General features: G+C 42.4%; 1 protein-coding gene across 1 annotated transcript in view; it reads left to right on the forward strand.

The window, feature by feature from the left end:
• The window catches only part of Rell1 (RELT like 1), a 49,161-nt gene that overhangs the window by 10,343 nt on the left and 15,580 nt on the right, over window positions 1-23,238 (forward strand). Inside the window, exons 2-3 of the mRNA XM_048364706.1 lie at window positions 11,144-11,368; window positions 13,763-13,834. Of these exons, the coding sequence (XP_048220663.1) occupies window positions 11,144-11,368; window positions 13,763-13,834 (297 nt within the window). The remainder of the gene's footprint in view (window positions 1-11,143; window positions 11,369-13,762; window positions 13,835-23,238) is intronic.

Below are 23,238 nucleotides of genomic sequence, written 5' to 3' on the forward strand. Positions count from 1 at the left end.
TGGCAGGAGGCTAATAGCAGGTGTTCCTTGGTTTGTTTTTTTTTGTGTGTTTGTGCTATGTGAGTGTGTGGCCAGAATGCTTTCCCTGTGTCTTCAGTTCCTGCCACTGATTCCTCAGTTCCACCCTTCTCTTTGTTAAGTGAAGAAACAGAAAAAAAAAAAAAAAAAGAAGCACTAGAAGAAAAGCTGGGGCCTTGGATAGGGCCTGAAGCTGGACTCTGAGGTGGTGGTGGGGAATGTCACATTCCATTCCATTTGGACAATGTCACCCTGCATGACCCTTCAGTGAGGGGTGTAGGAGATAGAATGATCACATGAGCCCGCCTGGGAGTGAGATTCAGAAAAGTCAGTGCCGATGGAGTGGTGGCAGAGGTTCCTCCATGAGTGTTAGCTCCATGGGGAGACTGAGGCTAGGGTTTTGGAGGGTAGGGAGTAGAGTGGTTGGGGATCAGGGTGAGGAGTAAGGACAGGGGAACTGGAACACTTTCTCAGGCATTTTTCTGTTTTGGAAAGAGCCAGACCTGAGCTGCTCAGGACTTGAAATTGCCATGGGCCTCATTCTGTCTGCAAGGCCTTTGAGTTGCATTTGCTGTGTCCTTGTAGGGCGGAGGGTGCAAATAATACATGTTTTGTTCTTTATACATCTCAGAGTTGTGAGGATCAAAGGAATAATATAGTCCTTGTAACTAAGACAAATGTAACCTACATAGCAGAATAGGTTTTATGCAACACATATGACATATAGATAGAAATAGCTATTTTTAGTTTAAGGAAATGTGAATCATGACGTAAATGCAGTGTATATAGTCTTGATGTGGGAAAGCCAAGAAATGTTCATTCGTGGTGAAGCTAGATAAGCATGTATTTGTCTTCAGTTATAGTCAGTCCTTGAAAATTACACACATAAGCTGGGCTACTGAATTCTTATCAGTTAAGCATTTATTTTCACAAGACTATTGAACATTTTTATCTTTTAGCCCAGCGATTGATCAATTCTACTTTGTTTTGTTCTTCTTCCAAGTCTGGAGAGCTGTCATTGTTGGGGCAATATCTTTAAATAAAAATTTGCAGATAGACCTGGGAATAATTGATTTACGAACCCGTTTGGCTATGGGCTCCATTACTTCCAGCAAATCTATTTCTCAATCTGTTTCTTCTAATGTGATCAAACATTTGAAGAGAGGAAAATGATCCATTGTGAAAGTAATGGGCTCCATTATAGAGCAGTGGCCATGCAGATAGTGGAAGCCATGTGTTTTGACTTCTAGGAAAAGGAATAGGAATGGGAGAAGACTTGAGGAGGGAGAGAGAATTCTTCTGTGAACTATATGATAGAATAGTTGAATTTCTTTTACCCATGCTGATTCAGTGTTGTTATATGAAATATTAATAATAGCTTTGAGTCAGAGGAGTTTAATAAAATGCATATGTATTTTGTCTCAGATTTCTGGCGTGGCACTCCTAAAATGCTTGGAATTTATTAAGGGTTGGTCTTAGCGTCTCTTTGCTAGTTGTAATGAGCTCTTTTGGGCCATACTTGAGGTTCTTAATAGTGAGGTGACTCTTGGTGGGGCCCCAGAGAGCTTCAAGATGGAGCTTGTTTTGCTAGAGTCACTAATCTTCTGGCTAGAAGGTTGGAGCTCAGGGCCTCCCCTGACCTTTCCATCACTCACTGTGTAACAGTCAGTCCTTCCCAGGTAACAAAGTTCCCATAAGAGCCTTAAGCAGGAAGCTAAGGAAGGTGGTGCTCCGTACTGTACCCTCTGCCCTTTTCCCTATGTATCTATTTAATTTGTCTATCCTGAGCCATAACAAATCTGAAATAATAAGTATAGTATTTTCCATAATTCTGTGAATCAGTGTAGTTAATTATCAAGACTGAGTGCGTGTGTGTAAGGGAGTGGGGATTGAAGGAAACCTCACATTTGTAGTCAGCTAAACAGAAGTACAGTTAGCCTGGAGGACACCCCCCACCCCCCACCCCTCCGTTTGAGGTTGAAGCTGGCATGTGAAGTAGGGGCCCTTCCTTGAGACTGAACTACCTGTAGACTAGTGGGAACCCCAGGTTCTTGGCGTCAGAACTGAGTTGAATGGTAGGGTACCCACAGGGGCTGGAGAATCAGCTATTGGAAAAATGAAGCAATTGAATCTTTCTTATTAGGAAGAACTGATTTATAATATTAAAACAATCTCTTTGAAATTGCACTTGTTTTCTGTTTAGAGAAAAGGTTCAATGGCATGTAAAAAAGTTAGTGTGGGAAAGGACAAAAGGCCTTATGAATGAATGGCCATGTTGTTTACACTGTCTTTTATAGTGTAATAAAGTGGAAGTGATTCCTAGGATGGTTTCTTTGGTCTGTTTCCTGTGGTAGGGATCAAAGGTTTCAGAAGAAATACAATCTGTGGATATTATGGGTTGTAGTTTTGGTCTGTCCCCATACCAAGGAATTCAGAGTTCTGAAATCTGGCTACCTTTCTCGCATTAAGAAACAACCTATATTCAACTCACAGCGACCAGCTTTACCTAATTGGAACGAAAGGTCCTCATTGACTTCATTGTCTGTAGTCTAAAAAAATCTCCAGTGGTTCTGGCTATCACTAAGCTATTTTAGGAAATGCAAAAACAGGGAAAAAAATAAAAACAGTTCCACCAAAGAAAGATAACTACTGTCTATCCTGGGAAGGTGTTTTCTGATAGGTGACTTTTTTCTATGCATTGATCAGCCTCTTGCTTTAAAAGAAAAAAAAAACTGAAGAAGAGAAAATACTAAGATATAAAACACTAAAAAGAAATGAAAAATCCCTCTTCAAAGGTAACCAAGTGTTGAGTGTTTGGCTTATCTTTTACCTTTCCTAATAAAAGCTGAAATTGTAGTAGTGCTGCCTACAGCTTCATAGTTTAACCTTTTCATTAATAGTTGAGATGATTTTGGAGAAAGTAGGATATGGCCAACTCAATCCCTTCTCACAAATAGTTTCTCTTATTTAAGAATTGGGGAAAGTTAGGATTTCTGAGAAGTTAACAATTTCAACAGAGTTATATGCAATGTTTAAATGTTGCTTCTTATTAATGACAGCAGGATTTTTATTTTATTATTTTTCTTTTTGGAGACAAAGGCTCACCAGGCTACACAGTGGCCTTGAACTCACTATTCTAGTTGCATCTCCTGAGGGCTGGAATTACAGGTGTGTACCACCATTCCTGGCCTTAGATTTTTATTAGCAATTGATGTCAAAAAATAAATGAATATTCTTGGAGAGAATGTAACGTTTATATGTACTATCTTTTCTAATAATTTCATCATCAGGAAAAACCCATTATATAATTCTAGATATATTACTGGATTTGATGAGTAATGACTATGTAGATTGTCTAGGCAAGACTCTTGCTTAAATACTTGACTATCCTGTTATTGAAAATGGAGAAGAGTTATGGGTAATCCCATTCTATGGAATTTTACTGAATGTCAAAACTGTTCACTCTCATACTTCAGGGCCCCAGATGCCTGTATTAAATTCTTATTAAATTCTGTATTAAATTGTTATTCCCTAACTCTGTGGCCTACTTTAAAGTTTTGGCTTCTTTGTGCTTTGCTACAGCTTTCACGTGCAAAATGATATAAATAAAAATAATAAAATGAAAATTAAAAAAATAATAGCACATACCTCAAAGAGTTGAATGAATGAATGAATGAATGAATACTTACACTATGATTGGAATGATATCTGACAGATACATGTCAATGTGTAATATTATTCGGTAGTATTTCTTCTGATTAGTACTAGGTGTCATGCTAATGAGCTTCACATCTATTTCTCTCTAAACACAGATCAACTTTTCTGCCTGGGGGTTTCTAGTTATTCTGGTTTACTCTTTCCTGATAGGATCTTTCTTTTCTTTCTTCCTCCCTCTTCTCCTTTGTTCTTTGTCCACAGTGGTCAGTCTTGAGGTTTCATATCTGTAAGCTCCCTCTCCCCTCCGGACAGAACTTGAATGTCCACACTCCACCTCACCATCCACGGAGGTCTGTGTCATCATCACTCACCTTCTCATCCCACTTCCCAGAGTCTCAGAAGCTGGGTCACGTGCCTGCTGTGTGGGAACACGGCCGGCCTGGTGGAACCTGTGACTAATTGGAAAGCCCTCTGTCTAGGGCCTTTGTAGCTTTCTGTTGAATCATGACCTGTTTCCTGTTCCTGGAAGGAAGAGAAGCCTGGCCTTGTGCGGGACATGGGAATGTGATCGCCTGTGCTCTGTCTGAGCAGTGCTGGTGGCAGCTGCACCCTTCCCCCCTCTGCTTGTATCTCCTGTACCCTGCACCGAGCACCCCGCCTCCTCCAATCTGGCTTACAGGGCTCCTTGGGTTTTTCTGTTGGCTTGTTTGTTTTCTGTGCTAACCAAGCTGGGCGCATTGTGAGGGTAGCTATACTGATTGTAGTGACCACCTCTGATATCAATCAGTATCACAGCAATGCTAGTTAACATTTATGGAGTGCTCCTGAAAACCCAAGTTAATCTCATTTCATACTTGGTGACAGTCCACTAGGGCCCCATGCTCTGCTCTACTCCTTGTTTCCCCACGTAGGTGGTTTCTGCAGTTCTGCTGTGCTCTGCGCTGTGGGTGGAAATGCCTTGGCTGACCTCCCAACCCAGACAGGGCATCTTGTATCCAGAAACTGGGAATCCTGCTCTCCAAGACTTGGTTCTCTGCCTCAGACCCCCGCCCCCCCCTACCCCCACACCCCCTTCCTTAAGCTCAGGGTAGCCACTAATTCCCTCGGGAACCTCCCTGGCACCGTTTATGAGGGCTCTGCCGGACACAGGCCATCCGGCCTGTCCTCTGCTTCCTAGTTGATGGTTTTGTTCTGGCACTTGCTGCTTAACCTTCCTTCCGTACTGGAAGTGATTTCTAAGGGAGTCCTTGCGTGGCCTCATGCTAGGAATGTGCAGCTACAGAACCGTGAGGAATGGCAGCCCTCTGGAAAGGGGCAGTGGCTTGTGGTGTGGTTACATCAGCTGGGATTTAGTGTTCCCACGGGGACCTGGCAGTTTAGAATGAGATGCAGTCCTGTGAAAATCAACTGGAAAGCCAGTTCACAAAGCTGGGGTTAGGAATGTGCTGCTATTTGTAGCCGCCTTTTGCCTCTTTGCAAACCTTCTGATGATTTAGCTGAGCACTGCACACTGGCATATGGCTACCCCTTTGCATTGGCAGCAAGTGCTCTACCTCTTGATCATGACCCCAGTCCTTTTGCTTTTTTCAGATAGGCTTTCATGTTTTGCCTTGGCTGGCCTCAGACTGAAATTCTCTTCCTCTGCCTCTTGAGTAGCTAGGATTACAGGTGTATGCCACCACATCTGGTGCTAATACACCTGTTTTCTGAAAGGTGTCACCTGATGTTTTATGTCCAATCTTCTGTCATTTTTACGATATCTGTAAGGAAGCTTCTCGCCTCATCCCACTTACTCAGGAGAAAAATGAGGCACACCCTGGGGTGGAGTAGCTCCTCCCAAGTAGCCCAGAGCACACACTCTCACTAGCAGTGTTTGCAAGAGCAGAGGTGGCCTTGAGTTTTTACCAGAAAATAGGTGGGTTTGTGCAGGCGTAGTGACATTCCACATGCTTTGGCACCATGGCTGGTGGCTTCCTGGCCTGTGTCCTGGAACAAAGACCTGGTGAGTTGACCTTGTGCCAGCCTGGGTGAAGCCTGGCCAGATGAGCCTTTATGCCTCCTGATTGCGAGCCATTGTTTGAGCTAGGCTGCAAGATTCCAAAAGAGTTGGGAAGTTGAGCTACTTGTCTTTTCAGACACTGGGATCCTGAAATTCATCTCCTCTTAGGTGATGGGTTAGGGCGACAGGTTTTCCTTGGGGGTCGGTCAATCACTATATGTGCCTTCCAGATCACCCTCATTTCTTTTGTTATCGGCCACTCTGGTACTTCTATGAGTAGACCCCAGCCAGGGGAGAGGCTGTGCCCCAAATGTTCCATTTGGGCAGTTGGATTGGAAATTGGAACATTTTTCCATTTGCAAAGATATTCACCATTTTTCTGGTGTTTGTTAGCCACCTGCAGCTGGAAATCATTCAGGTCCTGCCATTTTTTTTTTTAAGGTCCTGCATTTGTTGGATTCTAAATTCTAGTTTCAATCACTTCTTCCCTATGGTCTTGTCAAATCCATTTGTGTTTATGCAGCAAATTAAATGGGATAGATTGTAAATTGCATAGGTTTTCCTAACCAATGTATTTTCCAGATTTGAAGTGAGTTAAAAAAAATTGCTATCCAGAGGATTTTAGCTTTGGCCTTGTGGGCCTGGAGTGTGGGCAGGTATTTTGATCTCTAGAGGTGAATCTTGAGTGGCTCTGGGAAGCGCTGGGGAATTGGGGGATTATGAGGCTGGGGAAGACATGGGCTGCTGCTAAGTGTGCTGTGAAAGCAGTCTCAGCCGTACTTGGTATGGGATGTCCCCTTACCAGCTAGGTTTCATTTTCTTTGTCTAGTATGTTGGGTCTTTGTTTGGAAATCCTAGCTCCTTAAAATGCCACCATTTCCTGATAAGAAAGGAATTGTTGTCAGAGCTATTGATGGGCTCTTGGCTTTCATGAGCATGAAGCTGCTTGAGAGAGGTTACCGGGACCTTCTTATCTGGCATCTTTGGTTACAGCTATCATCTTGCCCTTATTTTAGCAGCCCATAAGCTCATCCATTGGGCGTGACGGATCTATTTCTGCGCCATTCTGTCTCAGCTCCTCTGACCATTGGGGTCAGTTGGAAATACAAATGTTTCTTAGAAACAAGTTAGGAATTGCTTTTGACTTTTTGATGAACTTCTAGCCATTCCTCATATCCCTTCCTCACCTCCTTGCAGTCGTCAGTCTTTTTTTTTTTCTTCCTGATTTTTATTACCTTCTCAGAAAGATCTTGACCCATAAACACATACATAGCCAATCCTCAGAATGCTGGGAATTAACCAAAGCAAGCTAGACCAAGAAGAACCCCAGGCATTTTGATAAGCCTTGGCCTTTCTGAGACATTATCTGTGTGTAATGCTGTGAAAGGCAGTCATGTTTTCCAGCCTGGGTCTGTCTAGGTGGCCTGTTTGTGTGTCTCTGGCTGTGTGCAGAAGTCACCAGGTGAGGTGACAGGCTTGTCTTAGAGTCATTTTCAAAATTTCCTATTATAATGCTGTTTGGTACCCATAATTTTTTTGAGGGTGTGGGGATGGGAGGGAGGGTAAAGGAGTTTGAGTTCAAAGCCTGGGCACTGTCCCTTAGCTTTTTCACTTGAGGCTGGGACACTACCCCTTGAGCTATAATGCTACTTCTGTTTTTTTTTTTTTTTTTTGGACTCAGGGCCTGAGCACTGTCCCTGGCTTCCTTTTTGCTCAAGGCTAGCACTCTGCCACTTGAGCCACAGCGCCACTTCTGGCCGTTTTCTGTATATGTGGTGCTGGGGAATCGAACCCAGGGCCTCATGTATACGAGGCAAACTCTCTTGCCACTAGGCCATATCCCCAGCCCCGCTACTTGTGTTTTGTTTTGTTTTTTTCCTTTCCTAGTTAATTGGTGATAAGTGTCTCAGGGACTTTCCTGTTTGGGCGGGCTTCAAGCTTCGAGAGCTCCAGAGTAGCTAAGATTACGGGTGTGAGCCACCTGTAACAGGCTGTTCAAAGATTGTTCCCCACAGTTCCTTCTTTCCTTTGCCCATCCATAGGCATTTAGATTGCTTCCTTACCTTGGCTGATGTCAGGAATGCCTCAGGGACAGTGGGAGTCTAAATATCTCTTCCAAGATCCTAATTTCACTCCTGAATGTAGTACTAGAAGTGGTCTTTTTGGATCTTATTTAACTTTTTGCTGAAGATGATAGGTGTAGAAAGTGGCCCAGCTGTGATCTGCGCCAGGCAGTCTGAGCTTTTAACCCCAGTGCTACATCGTATTTCTGTATAACTTGTATTTTTACAAGTTTGGATCCATATTGTCTTCAGTTTTTGTAATTATAAGATCAAGTGAGTTACATCTGTTTGAAAATCATAAAATTCTGTAAATGTGGTATTTCTGAAGATTTGCAATGTGTTGTACTGGCAAAAAACAAAATGAAACAATCTCACCAAAGCAACTTAGGAACTGCAATTTCAAGGAGAATTCATTACCACCTCTAGACTTACCTCTGAGAATCTGAGGAGGACACCTCCATCTTCCTTTGCTACTGCCATTAGATTTTAGTAATCACAAAGCTGATGACTCTAGATATTACAGAAATAATCTTTTTTTTTTTTTTTTTGCTGGTCCTTGGGCTTGAACTCAGGCTCTGGGTGCTGTCCCTGAGCCTCTTTGTGCTTAAGGTTAGTGCTCTACCACTTGAGCCACAGCACCACTTCCAGCTTTTTATGAGTAGTTTATTGGAGCTAAGAGTCTCTCAGCCTTTCTTGCTTGGACTGGCTTTGAACTGTGATCCTCAGATCTCAGCCTCCTGAGTAGCTAGATTATAGGTATGAGCCACTAGTGCCCAGCAGAAATAACATTTTAAAGAGATAATGTCAATTGGATGTACTCAGGGTTTGCGTATTTATACATGTATAATCAACTTATATACTACCATCTGCTTATATAGAGTGATGCACTGCTGAATAGTTTGGTGGCTGACCTAGATGGACAGCCTGCTACATACTAGTCTGACTTATATGGCACAATCTGTTGCTCTTAGGCAACTGACATGTGCAGCACATTATTGTACTGAGTACTGTAGGCCGTTGTTACACAGTGGTGTTTGTGTTGCTAAAGGCAGCAAAGGTACAATAAAAACACATGACCGGCGGAAGACTTCAGCTTCATTACAATCTTATGGAGCCACCGATACAGTCCATTGCTGATTGAGTCAACATTATGTGGGATGTGACTTATATATATGCATGATCACTTTCTGGGAGGGAAATCAGGACAGAATATACTCTCAGATTCTAGAGGTTACCTGATAACATAATGAAGGCAACCTTTTCCAAGCTGCAGAACTAGTTACTTCCTTTCCTGTTCAAAGATAATGGATATTTTCATGTGAAAGACAAGTAGGTAGTCCTTGTGTTCTTTGGTTTGCAAATTATGCTTGCTTTTGATGACTGGTGTGCTCATTTCCGACCACCTCTAATACAGTCCTGGCAACACTGATCCTCCTCTCCTGGGGGAAGGGGAGAGAAGGAAAGAAGAGAACTCTTTCCTGAGGAAGCTATGGTTAAATATCTCTGCCTTTCTAATTCCTGGGTTTCTTAAGCAGTGAAGTTATGAAGTTCCCTAAGGTAGAAAACTTCATTCAGCCAGAGGCTAGTGTCTCATACCTGTAATCCTAGCTACTCAGGAGGCTGAGATCTGAGGACGGCGGTTCAAAGCCATCTCAGGCAGACAAGTCTAGGACGAATGGACACACACACACACACACGCACACTTCATCCTAGAATTCTATAATCAAAGTATTTCAAATGCTAAGGCTTCTATTCCAGCCAAATGCCATATTTTTCTCCATCCTCCCTTCATATGCCCATGAGGCAATGCTCTACAGGTCCTCTGTTCAGGGCATTCCATGCCTCAGTTGGCTGCATCTTACAGATGTGTGCTCCTGGCGCTTGGTTCTTTCAGGAGGCCATGTGGCACCTCCACAGATGCCTTTTTGTATAAGTGCACCTGATGCCAATGGCATGTCTAAAAGCCAGCTTCTTCCTTTCTCCAAAACATGCCCGCTCCACAGCTTCTCTGATGTCATAGGTCCCCAGTGCTGGTTTATCTTCCAGTGACCCAACAAGTCCTTTCCTGGCTTCTCACCAGAAGACACCCTCATCTGGTCACATGTAGACTCGCTTAATGCCTGCTTCAGGTGCAGCCCTGCAAGCTCAAAGTGGTAGATGTTGATTATGTTGTTTATCATTTTATATTCCTAATTCCCAGCAAGAGGCTTGGCACATAAAAGGCTTGCTGAAAGTGCTTATTTAGATCCAGAAATGAATAAACAAATGCACAGACTTCCATTTTAATATCTGCACTCTGGGCCCAAACTGAGGCTACTTCTGATATTTCTTTTTTAATTTTTTTCTACTGTAGTACATTAATTTATTAAATCCTTTCAGAACATAAGTCCTTTTGGAACAGCCACTTGCATCCCAAGCACCTGTGATGGAGCCCCACAGGGCAGTGACAGCAGTTGGCAGTGTTGCAGAAATGGCTATAAGTAGTAGTAGTATAAGTAGTAGTTTGTTCAATCTTCATGGGTAGATGGGAGGTATGTCCCTTTCCTATGAAACCTAGGCATTGAGATGTGAAGTCATTGTTCCTTGTCAGTGTTCTGCTTCGTGATGGTGTTGAATAGCTAATCCGGGTCTTCTGAGTACTAGGCTGTTACATCACCTAATTTATAGGCACATATTATGTGCCAGACTATTCACTAATGCCTGTACCCTCCTTCCTCACACTTGAGTATGGGCTCTCAAAGATGAAGTAGAAGCTGACATAAAGAGATCTTCTTGGGCTGGGAATATGGTCTACTGGTAGAGTGCTTGTCTTGCATACATGAAGCCTTGGGTTCAATTCTTCAGTACCACATAAACAGAAAAAGCTGGAAATGGGGTGTGGCTCAAGAGGCAGAGTGCTAGCCTTGAGCAAAAAGAAGCAGGAACAGTGCTGAGCACCTGAGTCCAAGGCCCAGGACTGGCAAAAAAAAAAAAAGAGAGATCTTTTTTTTTCTGCTGTTGTTGTAGTTAAGTCTCAGTATGGTAGAACACAACTCTAAGCCCAGGACTAAAGAAGCTAAGGCAGGAGGGTCATGAGTTCAAGGAAAATCTAGATACATAGTGAATTCCAAGTTAGCCTGAGGTATATAGTGAGACCCTGTCTTAAAAAAGAAAACAACAACAACAAAAACCATTCAGGTGGGACCCAGTGTATGGGTGGCAGGATGACAGGGACTATTTTAGCCCAAGACTGGGGTCTCTCACCCTTTGCCACCAGCATCCTCAGTGTGGATGTGGCCTGCGGATTCAATGCAAACATTTCCCTAGGGTGATCAGGGGGTTTTATTTTAATTTTTCTTTTTCTTTTTTTTTTTTTTTTTTACCTCTCCCAGTCATCTAACCTAGCCATTCATGTTCCTTTCTGCAGATACCAGTGGCAGCCGCACGTTGCACTCCAGAGCAGAGACCACCCCATCGCCTACCAACAACACAGGGAACGGACACCCAGAATACATTGCGTATGCGCTTGTCCCCGTGTTCTTCATCATGGGGCTCCTTGGTGTCTTCATCTGCCACCTGCTGAAGAAGAAAGGGTATCGCTGCACGACAGAGGCCGAGCAAGAAGTTGAAGAGGAAAAGGTGGAAAAGATAGGTAAATAACCTGGGGTATTTTGGGTTTTTTTTGGCCAGTCCTGGGGCTTGAACTCAGGGCCTGAGCACTGTCCCTGATTTCTTTCTACCAAAGCTAGCGCTCTACCACTTTGACCCACAGCACCACGTCTGGTTTTCTGGTAGTTAATTGAAGATAAGAGTCTCATGGACTTTCCTGCCTGGGCTGGCTTTGAACCTCAATCCTCATATCTCAACCTCCTAGGTAGCTAGGATTGCAGGTGTGAGCAACCAGTGCATTGTTTTTATTTTTTCTTTTTCTTTGATTGGGCATGGGGCTTGAATTCAGAGCCTGGACACTGGACCTGAGTTTTTTCTGCTCAAGGCCAGTGCTTTATCACTTAGAGTCATGGTGTCACTTTTGGTTTTCTGGGTTCTTTTTTATGGGGGAAAGGGCAGAAGAAGAGTTTGTAAATAAGAAAGTGCTTCTATCTCTGTGAGGGTCAAGTGATCTGTTTCTACAGCAACTCTCAAGGTAGCATAGAGTAATCACACCTGGAGCTTGAATACCTACAGGGCATTTTCCCTGATGGCTTGATGGTCTTGGGAGAGTTCTGTGTGTTCCAAGTCAGTGCTATGCATAATTTAGCTTAAAAGTTTCTTTCTAATTAATATAAATGTGGACAGTAATCTCCACCTTGTAGGGTCTTTGTGAAACTGAATGCTTTTAGAGATGGGCACCTATGACTTCCAACAAACTTTCATCTTACTATTATTGAGTCAGATACTAAGAAAAATGGCAAAAAAATGAAGTGAACTTCTCCATTTTCATGGTGCTCATTTTACTCGGAGTTCTGTCCTCCGCCTCCGAGTGAGTTCGTGATTATCAAGTACTGATTGGGTGACAGTGCTATAGATGTATGTCAGAAAAGGAACTTCAGTCTCATCTCCACATTTTCATGGAGTCACTGGGTGGTGTTGGGATAAACCTAATAGATGATGAATCCTGTTTCTTTCCACTTATCCTTTAGGGCACTGTCTTGGGTGGACTCATAAGGGTTGGCAGGTTGTTCTCTGGATCCTGCTCGGCCCCTCCACGGTAGTCTTTTGCAGAGAGGTTGACATTTGGAGTAGATCACTCCCTGGAGGAGCAACCTGCAGGGCCAGTAGGGGGAAGTTCTTCATTTCTTGCCAGCTTGCTGGACTGTTGATTTTTCCACCCCCACTGACCTTTGAGGTTGTATGATGAGTCATATGTACATTTTGCAAAGCCAAGCCGAGTGTTTGTCAACAGAAAGCAGAGCCTCTCCCTCTGCTCCTCCTTCATGTCTGGAGGGCAGCGCAGTCCTCGGCTTCCATGCCGTGCATGTGAACATGCATGCTCTTGCAGGAGGCACGCCAGCCTTGGGGTGGAGGGGACACTTTGCCAGGTAAATGGGAGGGTCATTCACTGCACTGTTGGTTCAGGGGTTCTCTGTGAATTGGGATAGGGTATTCAAGCCTTCTGTCTTCCTTCTAGTCCTGTTGAAATACTCATAGGGAAACCGGTGAGTATAATCAAGCAGTCTGGGTTTTTGTCAGACTATCACATATATTGCTGGTACAGAATCTCCTAAAGTAAACTACATGTGGGGGGAAAATAAGCATTAGCCAACATTTAGGTAATTTGGAAGCATATTGGATAGAGAGTTCTGTAAACATAGATGAATAACTATTGTATTTAAAAAATAGAGGAATACTCTCAGGTTGGGGATGTAGCAAAGTGGTGAAATGCGTGCCTCGTATGTTCAGGACCCTGGGTTTGATCCCTCGCACCACCACACAAGAAAATTGCTTTACATTTATATAGTAGTCTGAAATTAAAAGAAAATCCCATTTCTCCTGAGGACTTACTATTGTTTTTTCTTTTTTGGGTGTCTGTAGTGGGATTTGAACTTAGGGTCTCATGCACTTGCTTGGTTTTCTTGTTCACAGCTGATGCACTACCATCACTTTGGGCCTTTTGCTGTTAGAGATGGGGGTCTCTTGGACTTTTCTGCCTGGATTGGCTTCAAACCTCCATCCTCCACATCTCATGTCTCCTGAGTAGCTAGGATCACAGGCGTGAGCCACTGAGGCCTTAAGGAAAGAATCTGAGAGACGTTAATACATTCAGGGCTGGCATTGCATTTCCATAGTGTCACTGTGGCAGTGAGTGGATACTTGACCTTGAGAAGACATTGTTGGATAACTGATTTTTTTTTCTTTAATGCTTGTTATTCTAACAAAGTCACAACTTTTGACATTGGGAAGTTTGGGGCTGAAAGCTAAAGTCTTGGCATGAGTGCTTGAGCTTTCTGGAAGCTATTCAGTGAGGTCGTGGGCTCTAAAACTGAATGTCTAATCGCCATGTTGCTGGTGAGCAGTTCTAACATCTTTTCTCCTCTTTGTCTTTCAGAATTAAATGACAGTATAAATGAGAACAGTGACACTGTTGGGCAGATTGTCCACTACATCATGAAAAATGAAGGTATGAATATTTGAGCATTCCAGGACAATTCCATATTCTTTTGTTGTAACTAGCTGATTAAGTAATTGGATTCATTTTAATTTTTTTGTGCTGGTACTGAGGCTTGAACTCGGGGTCTGGGTGCTGTCCCTTAGCATTCTTACTCAAAGCTGATGCTCTACCACTTGAGGCTATACCTCCATTTCTAGATGTTTGGTGGCTCATTGGAGATAGGAATCTCACGGACTTTTCTGCCTAGGTTGGTTTTGAACTCATGTCTGAGCCTCCTGAGTAGCTTAAAACCTGCTTAGGAGAGTCAGGATTTGTATGGACTCTCACCTATTTTACTTTAGTTCTCTAATTCCTTAGTGTTCTCCAACAATGAGAGTCTCTTTTCAGTGAGTTGCTGGGTGCCAGTTGGTTCCTGTTGCTTCTGTTCACATCCGGGCCTCACCACTTCCGGAGTGTGTGTAATTTGGAGAAAGTCCTCTTACCACATGAAGCCTCAGTTTCCTTCTGTGAAATAAGGGTCTTTATTTACCTCATTATTTCACATACAAAATAGCACATGTCAAAAGCTCAAGCACTTTAAATAGTGTCTGTTCTCTTTTTTGGGGAGCACTTAAAGATTTGTGACAAAATAGTAACACATAATTAGCTATTGCAACCATTGTAAAGAGAATTCAGTGGCATTTCCATTTATTATGTTACATAGTATCACTACTATGTAGCTTCAGAACTTTCTCATCAGTCCAAAGTGAAACTGTACTCACCATTCTCTATTACTGTCCTTGTTTTTGTCTCTTTAGATTTGTTTAGTCTTGTTATTTAATCTTGATGCTTAAGACTTTTAGAAGTCTATGGGTTCTAGGTATCCTCATTTTAAACCTTCATCTTCTTGAGTGGAGGATTTATTCAAACTTTTATTACAATAGGGTACTGTCCTGTTTTCAGTAGCTGTAACAGAATATGTAGACTGGATAATTTATAAAGAGCAGGTGTGTGTTTGGCTCGAGGCTCTGAAGGTGAGGAAGTGTAAGAGCATGGTTAGGCCTCTGCTTAGCATCTGGTGAAGCCCCCTTGCTGGGTCATACCATGGTGAAAGGTGTCACATGGCAAGATAGAGCAATCAGACAGAGCAATCTGCAAACTATGCCCCACTAACCTGTGAGTGGATCAATCCATTCATTAGGGCAGAGCCCTGTGAACCCAACCACCTCCCAGAAGCCCCACCTGCAAAGACCATTAATGTAAAACTTTTGGGATTAAATTTCTAACACATGAATCCTGGGGGGCCACACCCAGCCTGGGGCAGATTCCGCCTCTTGGGAATTTTGTAGGTGTGTGTTGGCCCCTGCCTGAATTCTCAATAGCTGTGGATTCGCATACTTAAGAGTTCTTTGCGATCTCATGAGAATTTGAAAGGATGAAAGAAAAGCCTTTCCCCCTGGGCTGTCTCTGTTGCAGTAAGTACTGCTGACTCATTCCACATCATACACTAAGACAGCTGGGCCTTTGGTCTAAAATTGAAATCAGTAAATATCTGCTCTCTGCCCTTTGCTCATCCCTGTAGACACCCTCCTCCCTTCTCCTCTGTCCTCATTAGCCAGCCAGAACACCCACCTAGTCCAGGAGATTGGTCAGTGTGTTGGGCTTTATCCGGGTTAGCATGAGTTGCATTGGTTTTTTTCGTAGTGCGTTCTGTGTGGTTGGCACGGATCTAGGTGCTTTGGTGTTGTCTGATCTCACCTAATCCTCACCACATCTCTGTGTAGTGGGAATCCTGGTGACACCTTTACAGGTAAAGAAAAGACTCCCAGGGGTTAAATTCACATAGCCAGTGAACAAGCCACTCTTGTCTACTTCCTTGTACTGTATGAATAAGTGTTGCCTCTCCTCTTTTAATTTGCAGTTTTATATTTCTATAGTTTGCAAAAGTCAGACGACCAAACTTTTAACTAGAATGATATTTAAAATAAAAGTAGTAACAATATGGTAACCCCTTTATACAACTACTTAAAGATAATGAGAATATAATTTCTTTAAAGTCTGTCAACAACAACAACAACAACAAAAAAATCAGACAGAACACTTGGATTTGGATCTGTCTTCTAGAGACCTCGATTCGTGGACAGGATCTGCTCTCCAGCACACTGTCAGATGTGCTCCTTTTATGTGTAGGGAAAGAAAAGTGCCCTTAACTCAGCTTCTGGAATGCAGGAGGGCAGGAATGCCTTCTGAGAACCTAAGTGTCATCCGTGACAAAAGCAGGGCACCGAGTGAAGTGTGGCCTCCCCTCTCTGTTTCAGTGCCTTGTATACTGCCTTCCAGGGCAGGGGGCAGCCTGGGGGCTTTGGGGCTTGAGCTTGCTAAGGGCGGGCAGCTGCTAAGCCAGTGATCCTGTGTGAGGCCAGTGACTGTTGGTTAGCTCTTCGGAATAAATTCTTTGAGAACTTTGACAGGGACTGAAGTTCTTGTGCATAGATGGTGCGCAGGAATCTTGGCAGTGTGCCACGCCTACTTTAGGCTTTCCAGGGATTAAAACACTGATTTGAATACTCATTCATTTTATAGTTGAGTATAAGGCCCATATTGGCTTAACCAAATTATTAACTCGTACAGCTGGGCTTTGATCGCAAGCATTTTGACTTTGAAGTTGATACAGCAGCCCTCCTTGTCTGGAAGCAGGTGGAGGAAATATATTCCAAGACCCCAGTGAAGGCTTGAAGCCATGAAGAGTGCCAAACCTCACCCGTCTGTGTTTTTTTTCCTATACATATATTGATGAGAGACTTGCACTGTATATAAACTAGACTTGGAGATGAGCAGTGACAATAAAAATAGAAAATTAAGTGGAAAAATCTAGCCAAAGTTTTGAGTGCAAAGGCATGTTAAAATTACTATTTAAAAATTTTTTATTGGTGAAAAGAAAATAGCCACCCAGATACTCAGTGGCAATTGCTCCCTTTGCAGGTACCATTCTTATTAGCTAAGAATTTGGTATTTAAAAGTACCTCTTGAGGGAATAATGTGTAATATAATTTGAAATAAAGATACGGTAATCTTAAGAACATTATAACTGATAGCTTTGTGACTAATATGTTAAATGAATAACTATGTTAAAGTTTAAAGGCACAGGTGAGCTTTTTTTTTTTAGTTACTAGATTTCTATGTAGTGATCTGCTTTTACTTCATAATTTGTAGTCCTCAAAAGACCTAAAAGTAAAAATCTATCCTTACACTTAAAAAAACAAAATTATAATACCATTGTCCTATGGTAAAGGTTATTTAAAACTTAGGGATTATTAATTTCTAGAATTTCGATTTACTATTTGTGAACCACAGTTGGAAGTGTGTAACCAAAGCCAAAGAAGGCAGAAGCATGGGTAGGGTGGGGGTATGATCGTACGCTTCACCTCTGGCTGATTCCTGGTGGCATGAGAGAGTACGGTAAACCTACTCTCTTCAAAGGAGTAAAATATGTACTGGATAAGCTTCTAGAATTTTTGAAACATTCATGCATTGAATTTTCAAAATACCAGACGAAGAGGCCCCCTTTTCTACCCATTGTGTGGATTAAGAAGCAGAGCCAAAGGGGAAAAAACTTGCCTACAGTCACACTAGAAGGGCAGCAACCACAGGCCCTTCCTGTAGTTACAGCATTTGGTGTTCATGGGAGAAGCTGGGGCAAATAGAGCTGTTCTGTCCTTTGAATAGTCATGTCCTTTTTTCTTTTGAAAAGAAAAGCAGTAGCCTTTCAGTTTTCCCTTGGCTGACTACCTACCACTAGGTACCATGGAACAATACCCGGGGTTCCATTTTCAGTCCTCTCTGCTCCCCCTTCGCTTTTTCCCTCTTTCTTATTCTTCACCCCATTTTCCTTTTCTGCTGCTCCTGCCTTCAACTGTCCACCCGTGCCTTCTTCATTGAGTTTAGGGGACAGGTGATGGCTCTGCCTCGACCCTGCCCTCCTGTCTCACCAGAAGACATCTGATCTCACTGCTGCATTGCCCTCCCAGCTGTGGGCCTGCCTGGTTTCCTGCCTGTACCCACACCACAGCCGGGTGAGAAGATAATATAGTGGGGTGTCTTACCAGTTTACAACTTAGACTTTTCCCAGTCTTGCTCTGAGCCTGAAATTCTCTACTCTGTGGAACAAACGCATTTGCATCCTTTGTCTCCATCATTAACAGACTTCCCATCATTCTAGACCTCACTGCTGTTTTCCTTTCCTGATGAATTGGGTTAAGTTTTCTATTTATGGAAAACTATAAGCACACTGTTACTTTTCTCCAAAAAAAAAAAAATCAAAAGAAAAGAATACAAGGATAAAATTAAGCACAATCTTCCCATACCACTTTTTTGTTCTCTTTGCTTAGATTCACATATTTCTAAATATTTGCAACTATGATTCTTGAACAGTTTTTTTTACCTTGCAGTTTAAATTTGCATTATTTATTTATTTTTGGTTTATAGTGTCACCAATGTCTTTACTTTTTAATCAATTTTAGCTTAGTCTCCAGAGGTGGGCCTGCTCAGCTGCCCCATGGGCTGAGTGCACTTAGGCTCCGCAGCCTCACACAATGTGGATGGAGGTTTTTCCTAACTGAACACTTGGGTTTCCAACTTAATTCATTTAAGTCTCCAGCTTAATTCAACTTAAGTCTCCAACTTAATTCATTTCTGATTCTGCCTGGGAATTAGTTCCAGATTCCAGGAGTTAAGGACAACATCGCACAAGACTGTCTCTTCTTCAGATGCTAGTGGCAAGTCCAGGCCGCTGGCCTCAGTGGCAAGCCCTGAGTCAAGGAAATTCCTGAGGCCCTTGAACTGTCAAGCTGTGCTAGAAATGGAGAGCACTACAATCCTTCCTCACAGGTCCTATGATGCACCTGAAGAGAGAATCTTTTGTGGGTGTTTCCCTTGAACCTCCATTCCTACAATGACCTTTACAACCTAACACAATTATGCAAATTTCTCTGAACTCTATTTAAATTGTGTGCTTGGGATTACTTCCAGCACTTTCTCTGGAGGCAGGTAGACCGGAGATGGGCTGTTTGTCACTCTCTAATGGATGATGCTGGCCAGTTGTTGCCAGCTTCTAGTCTCAGTCGCATACCTAGTGAACCCACCCACCATTATTGCCATCAGAAAGGTCTATTTTGTTAAAGTCTGTAAAGGCTTTTGGCAGTGTCTGGCACACACCAGCCATGTGGTTCTTACTTGGAATATTTGCTTGGTGTATAAGGAAGACTCTGAAACAACAGCAGGACATTTTTCTTGCCTAAATTTGACATTTTATGCATATTATCAAACACATTTAGGGGAAAAAGAGAGAAAGCAATTTCTGGAAAATATCGTTAACTAGAAAATTCCCTCTGTTCTCCACAGGGTTTCTCTGTCCTTAACAAGTTCCTCCCATTCTTTCTGCAAATTATATTTCTGTTATCTTTAAGTACTTGTACAAAGGGGTTACCATTCAACTAGTTCCTTCCATTCTTGAGAAGCCTGTGAAAGGAAGTATAGTTGACAGACTGTACTGTGCAGGGAGCTGTCTTTTACAGTGTATTAGAATTCTGAGTGATGCACAAGGAAGAGATACAGTTGGCTTTTCATACCCAAAGACTTGACATCAGCAAATTCAGCCCACCACAGATTGAAAAGTGGTCTGAAAAACATGAATCTGCTGGCACTGGTGGCTTATGCCTGTAACCCTAGCTACTCAGGAGGCTGAGATCTGAGGGTCACAGTTGAAGGCTAGCGAGGGCAGGAAAATCTATGATACTTTTATCTCTGATTAACCACCAACAAGCCAGAAGTGAAAGTGTGGCTTGAGTGGTAGAGCTCCAGTTTGAGCAAGAAAGCTCCAGGATAGCATTCGGCCCTGAGATCCTTAGTATTGCGCGCACACACACACACGGATGCATGTACGCACATACAGATTCCCTCTGTACTGAGGCATGATTTTCTTTCTTTTCTTTTCTTTTTTTTTTTTCTTGCCAGTCCTGGGCCTTGAACTCAGGGCTTCTTTTTGCTCAAGGCTAGCACTCTGCCACTTGAGCCACAGCGCCACTTCTGGCTTTTTCTATATATGTGGTGCTGAGGAATTGAACCCAGGGCTTCATGTATATGAGGCAAGCACTCTTACCAGTAGGCCATATTGCCAGCTGAGACATGATTTTCTTGTCAGTACCTACACATTGCTGTAGAACAACTATTTACATATGATTTACATTCTATTTGGTGCAGTTATTTACAGGAGGATGTGAGTGGGTCCTATGCAAATTCTATTGCCGTTTATTAAGAGCATTTGTGAAGTTTATTTTCTGGAGGTGCTGGAACCAGCTCATCTGTTAATACTGGACAACTATTTTTTTATGTCACAGAATTTAGCTTATTCTTTTATTATATTTTGTCAACCAAATTAAAATGGGTGTGTTTAAGCCCTCATGGTTGTGCAATGTTATGCTGGTGTCTTCTCATCACAGGAAAAACAGAAGTGTTCCCAAGGGACACGTTAATCAAGTTTATTCCCTGGTGTTGTAGCTGGAGGCTAGCCCAGAGACTGGGACACGAACCTGCTCATGCAAGTATATGTGTATCTTCTATCAGCCCCATAGTTCTACCCACCTCAGACAGCGGGGGTATGAATGATATTTGCATGCTTACTAGAGTATATGCTCAAAAACTTCACTCAGAGCAAGCAGAAGGATTATTTTCTACATTTTTTCCTAAGAGGTAAGAATGAATCATAGGAATTTATGAAAGCATGAGAAACACAAGTGTACAAAAACCAAGCATGGATAATGAGTTAATATTTATCCTCCTGGAGTCATCTTACAATTGGAGATTTCACATTTTAGGCAGTCATCATTTTATAGGTGATTGATTTTCACTGACAATTAAATTTTTGTTTATAAAAAGTCATTAATCTTTAGGGCTATTATTGTTGACCTTGGCTTTATATTTTTGTGTTTGCTTTCCCTTTTTTTGTTTATAATTTGAAGATTGATTTCTTTTTTTTTGCCAGTCCTTGGGCTTGGACTCAGGGCCTGAGCACTGTCCCTGGCTTCTTTTTGCTCAAGGCTAGCACTCTGCCACTTAGGCCACAGCACCACTTCTGGCTATTTTCTCTATATGTGGTGCTGGGGAATTGAACCCAGGGCTTCATGTATATGAGACAAGCACTCTTGCCACTAGGCCATATTCCCAGCCCTATAATTTGAAGTTTGATAAAGAGTAAGTTGGCTGATTATTGTATATTTTGTATGCAGTAAAGCATGAAATTATAAATGATACTATGTAACTTTATTAATCTACTTTCTATTACTATAATGAATTGCCCAAAGCTAGGTACTTGATAAAGACAGTTAGCTCACAGTTCTGAGGCTGGGAAATCTGAGATGAAGCAGCCATGTCTATCTGACCTCAGGTGAGGGTCCACGTGGCTGGGTCACGGGTATCACAGTCGATGACATCATGGTGGGAGCATGTGTAAAGGGGAAACTTAACCTGGTAGGAAAAGCCAGAAAGCAGCCCATCAGTCAGGTCTCTTGCACCTGCCCCTGCCCTTGTTATTGGAAATTTATTCCAGGGCCTTATGCATGCTAGGTAAGTGCTCTACCACTGAGCTGCATTCCATGCCGCTTTGTTTTATTTTATTTTTTAAATAAAACACTCTCTGGCATACCAGTAGGGTTCAATAAGTATGAGACAGTTCTTTGCAAGGTCAGTACCCCAACCTAGTCCCCTCCCTCTAGGCTTCACTTCTTAAAGCCCCACCACCCCCTATCTCATCACACTGGGGACCGATCTTCAACAAATGAATCTCTGGAGACTAAACCTATCCATACCACACCATTATCGAAAACCCATGATCTAGAGGAATATTATTTTCCTGAATTCTCATTACTCAAGAGCAAATAGGACTGCCAATTTGAGGTTTTCCTTCAGTACATTCCACAGAGAGTCACGCGGCTCTCTTCCTCGATGACTGGGAGGACAGATTGCATCCATTTCAGAATATTTTTTTGCAATTACAATTTTTAAAAAAATTTTTACTTTTTTTAAAGATCAAAAGTTGCATCTCAAAATGCATTTGGGCCAGATTCATGTGCCTCACATCTGTAATCCTAGCTACTCAGGGGGCTAAGCTCTGAGGACTAAGGTTTGAAGCCAGCTGGGGCAGGCAAGTCTGTAAAACTCCAATATCTCCACTAAACTACTCAGAAAAAGCCTGAAGTGGTGCTGTGGCTCAAGTGGTAGAGTGCTAGCCTTGAGCAAAAGAAGCTCAGGGACAGCATCCAGCCTCTGAGTTCAAGTCCCAGTACTGGCACACTTATACAAAAAATACATTTGGACATTCACAGAGATAGGAAAGGCAAAGAAAGGTTGGTTTTTTCATTTATTTATTTATCTATCTATTTATCTATCTATCTATCTATCTGTCTATCTATCTATCTATCTATCTATCTATTTATTTATTTTTTGGCCAGTCCTAGGCCGTGAACTCAGGGCCTGAGCACTGTCCCTGGCTTCTTTTTGCTCAAGGCTACTAGCACTCTGCCACTTGAGCCACAGCGCCCCTTCTGGCCATTTTCTGTATATGTGGTGCTGAGGAATCGAACCCAGGGCCTCATGTATACGAGGCAAGCACTCTTGCCACTAGGCCATATTCCCAGCCCCGAGGTTTTTTATTTTTAAGCAAAGGATTATATAATGTATAAATATTTTTTTTATAAACAAAACAAACTACAACACATCCTCATGCATTCTAAAGGGTTGTCCAGAAAGGACAAAAATTGGATTGTGGGGGGAGCTCCCCAAATCTTGCTCTCAGCTACAAAGCACAGCCTACAGAGCATAAGCAGATGTATAATAGATGCTAAGTATTGTGCTTTTGTGGGAAGATGAGGAGGGGAAAAAAAAGGTGAACAAAGGATCTTGGGTGGGGCAAGAAGGAACACTGTGGGTAAACTGAGGTAAACCTTCACTCTCAAAGAGCCCAGCAGTAGTACTGCAACTAGAGTTACTGGTTTCTACCCTGGTGATGTAATTTGAATATGAAGTATTAAATGATGGCATTGGTTCATGTGGTAAATAATGATTTTTTAAAAATCTTCCTCTCTGGGGAACATATTGTGGTTAGAACACTGCTTTACTAATCAATGGGAAGAGTTAGGAGTCAGTACCAGTATTTGGCTTTGCTGATTAAATAGTCAGGAGATTCAACATTCAGTTCAGCTTTTTATTCTTGAACTTGCGGACTCCTCGTGAAGTGCAAATAATACAGGGTGGGGTGAGGGTGAGGCAAAAGTAGGAAGACTTACAAAGCTTAGATTTCATTTGTTTTGTTGACAGTCTAACCTTGCCCCATATTTAGATTTTTACAGAAATAACATTACAAGTCTATAAGTCAGCCTGTA

The sequence above is a fragment of the Perognathus longimembris genome, chromosome 16, assembly GCF_023159225.1.
Source record: "Perognathus longimembris pacificus isolate PPM17 chromosome 16, ASM2315922v1, whole genome shotgun sequence".
Taxonomy (NCBI): Eukaryota; Metazoa; Chordata; class Mammalia; order Rodentia; family Heteromyidae; genus Perognathus; species Perognathus longimembris.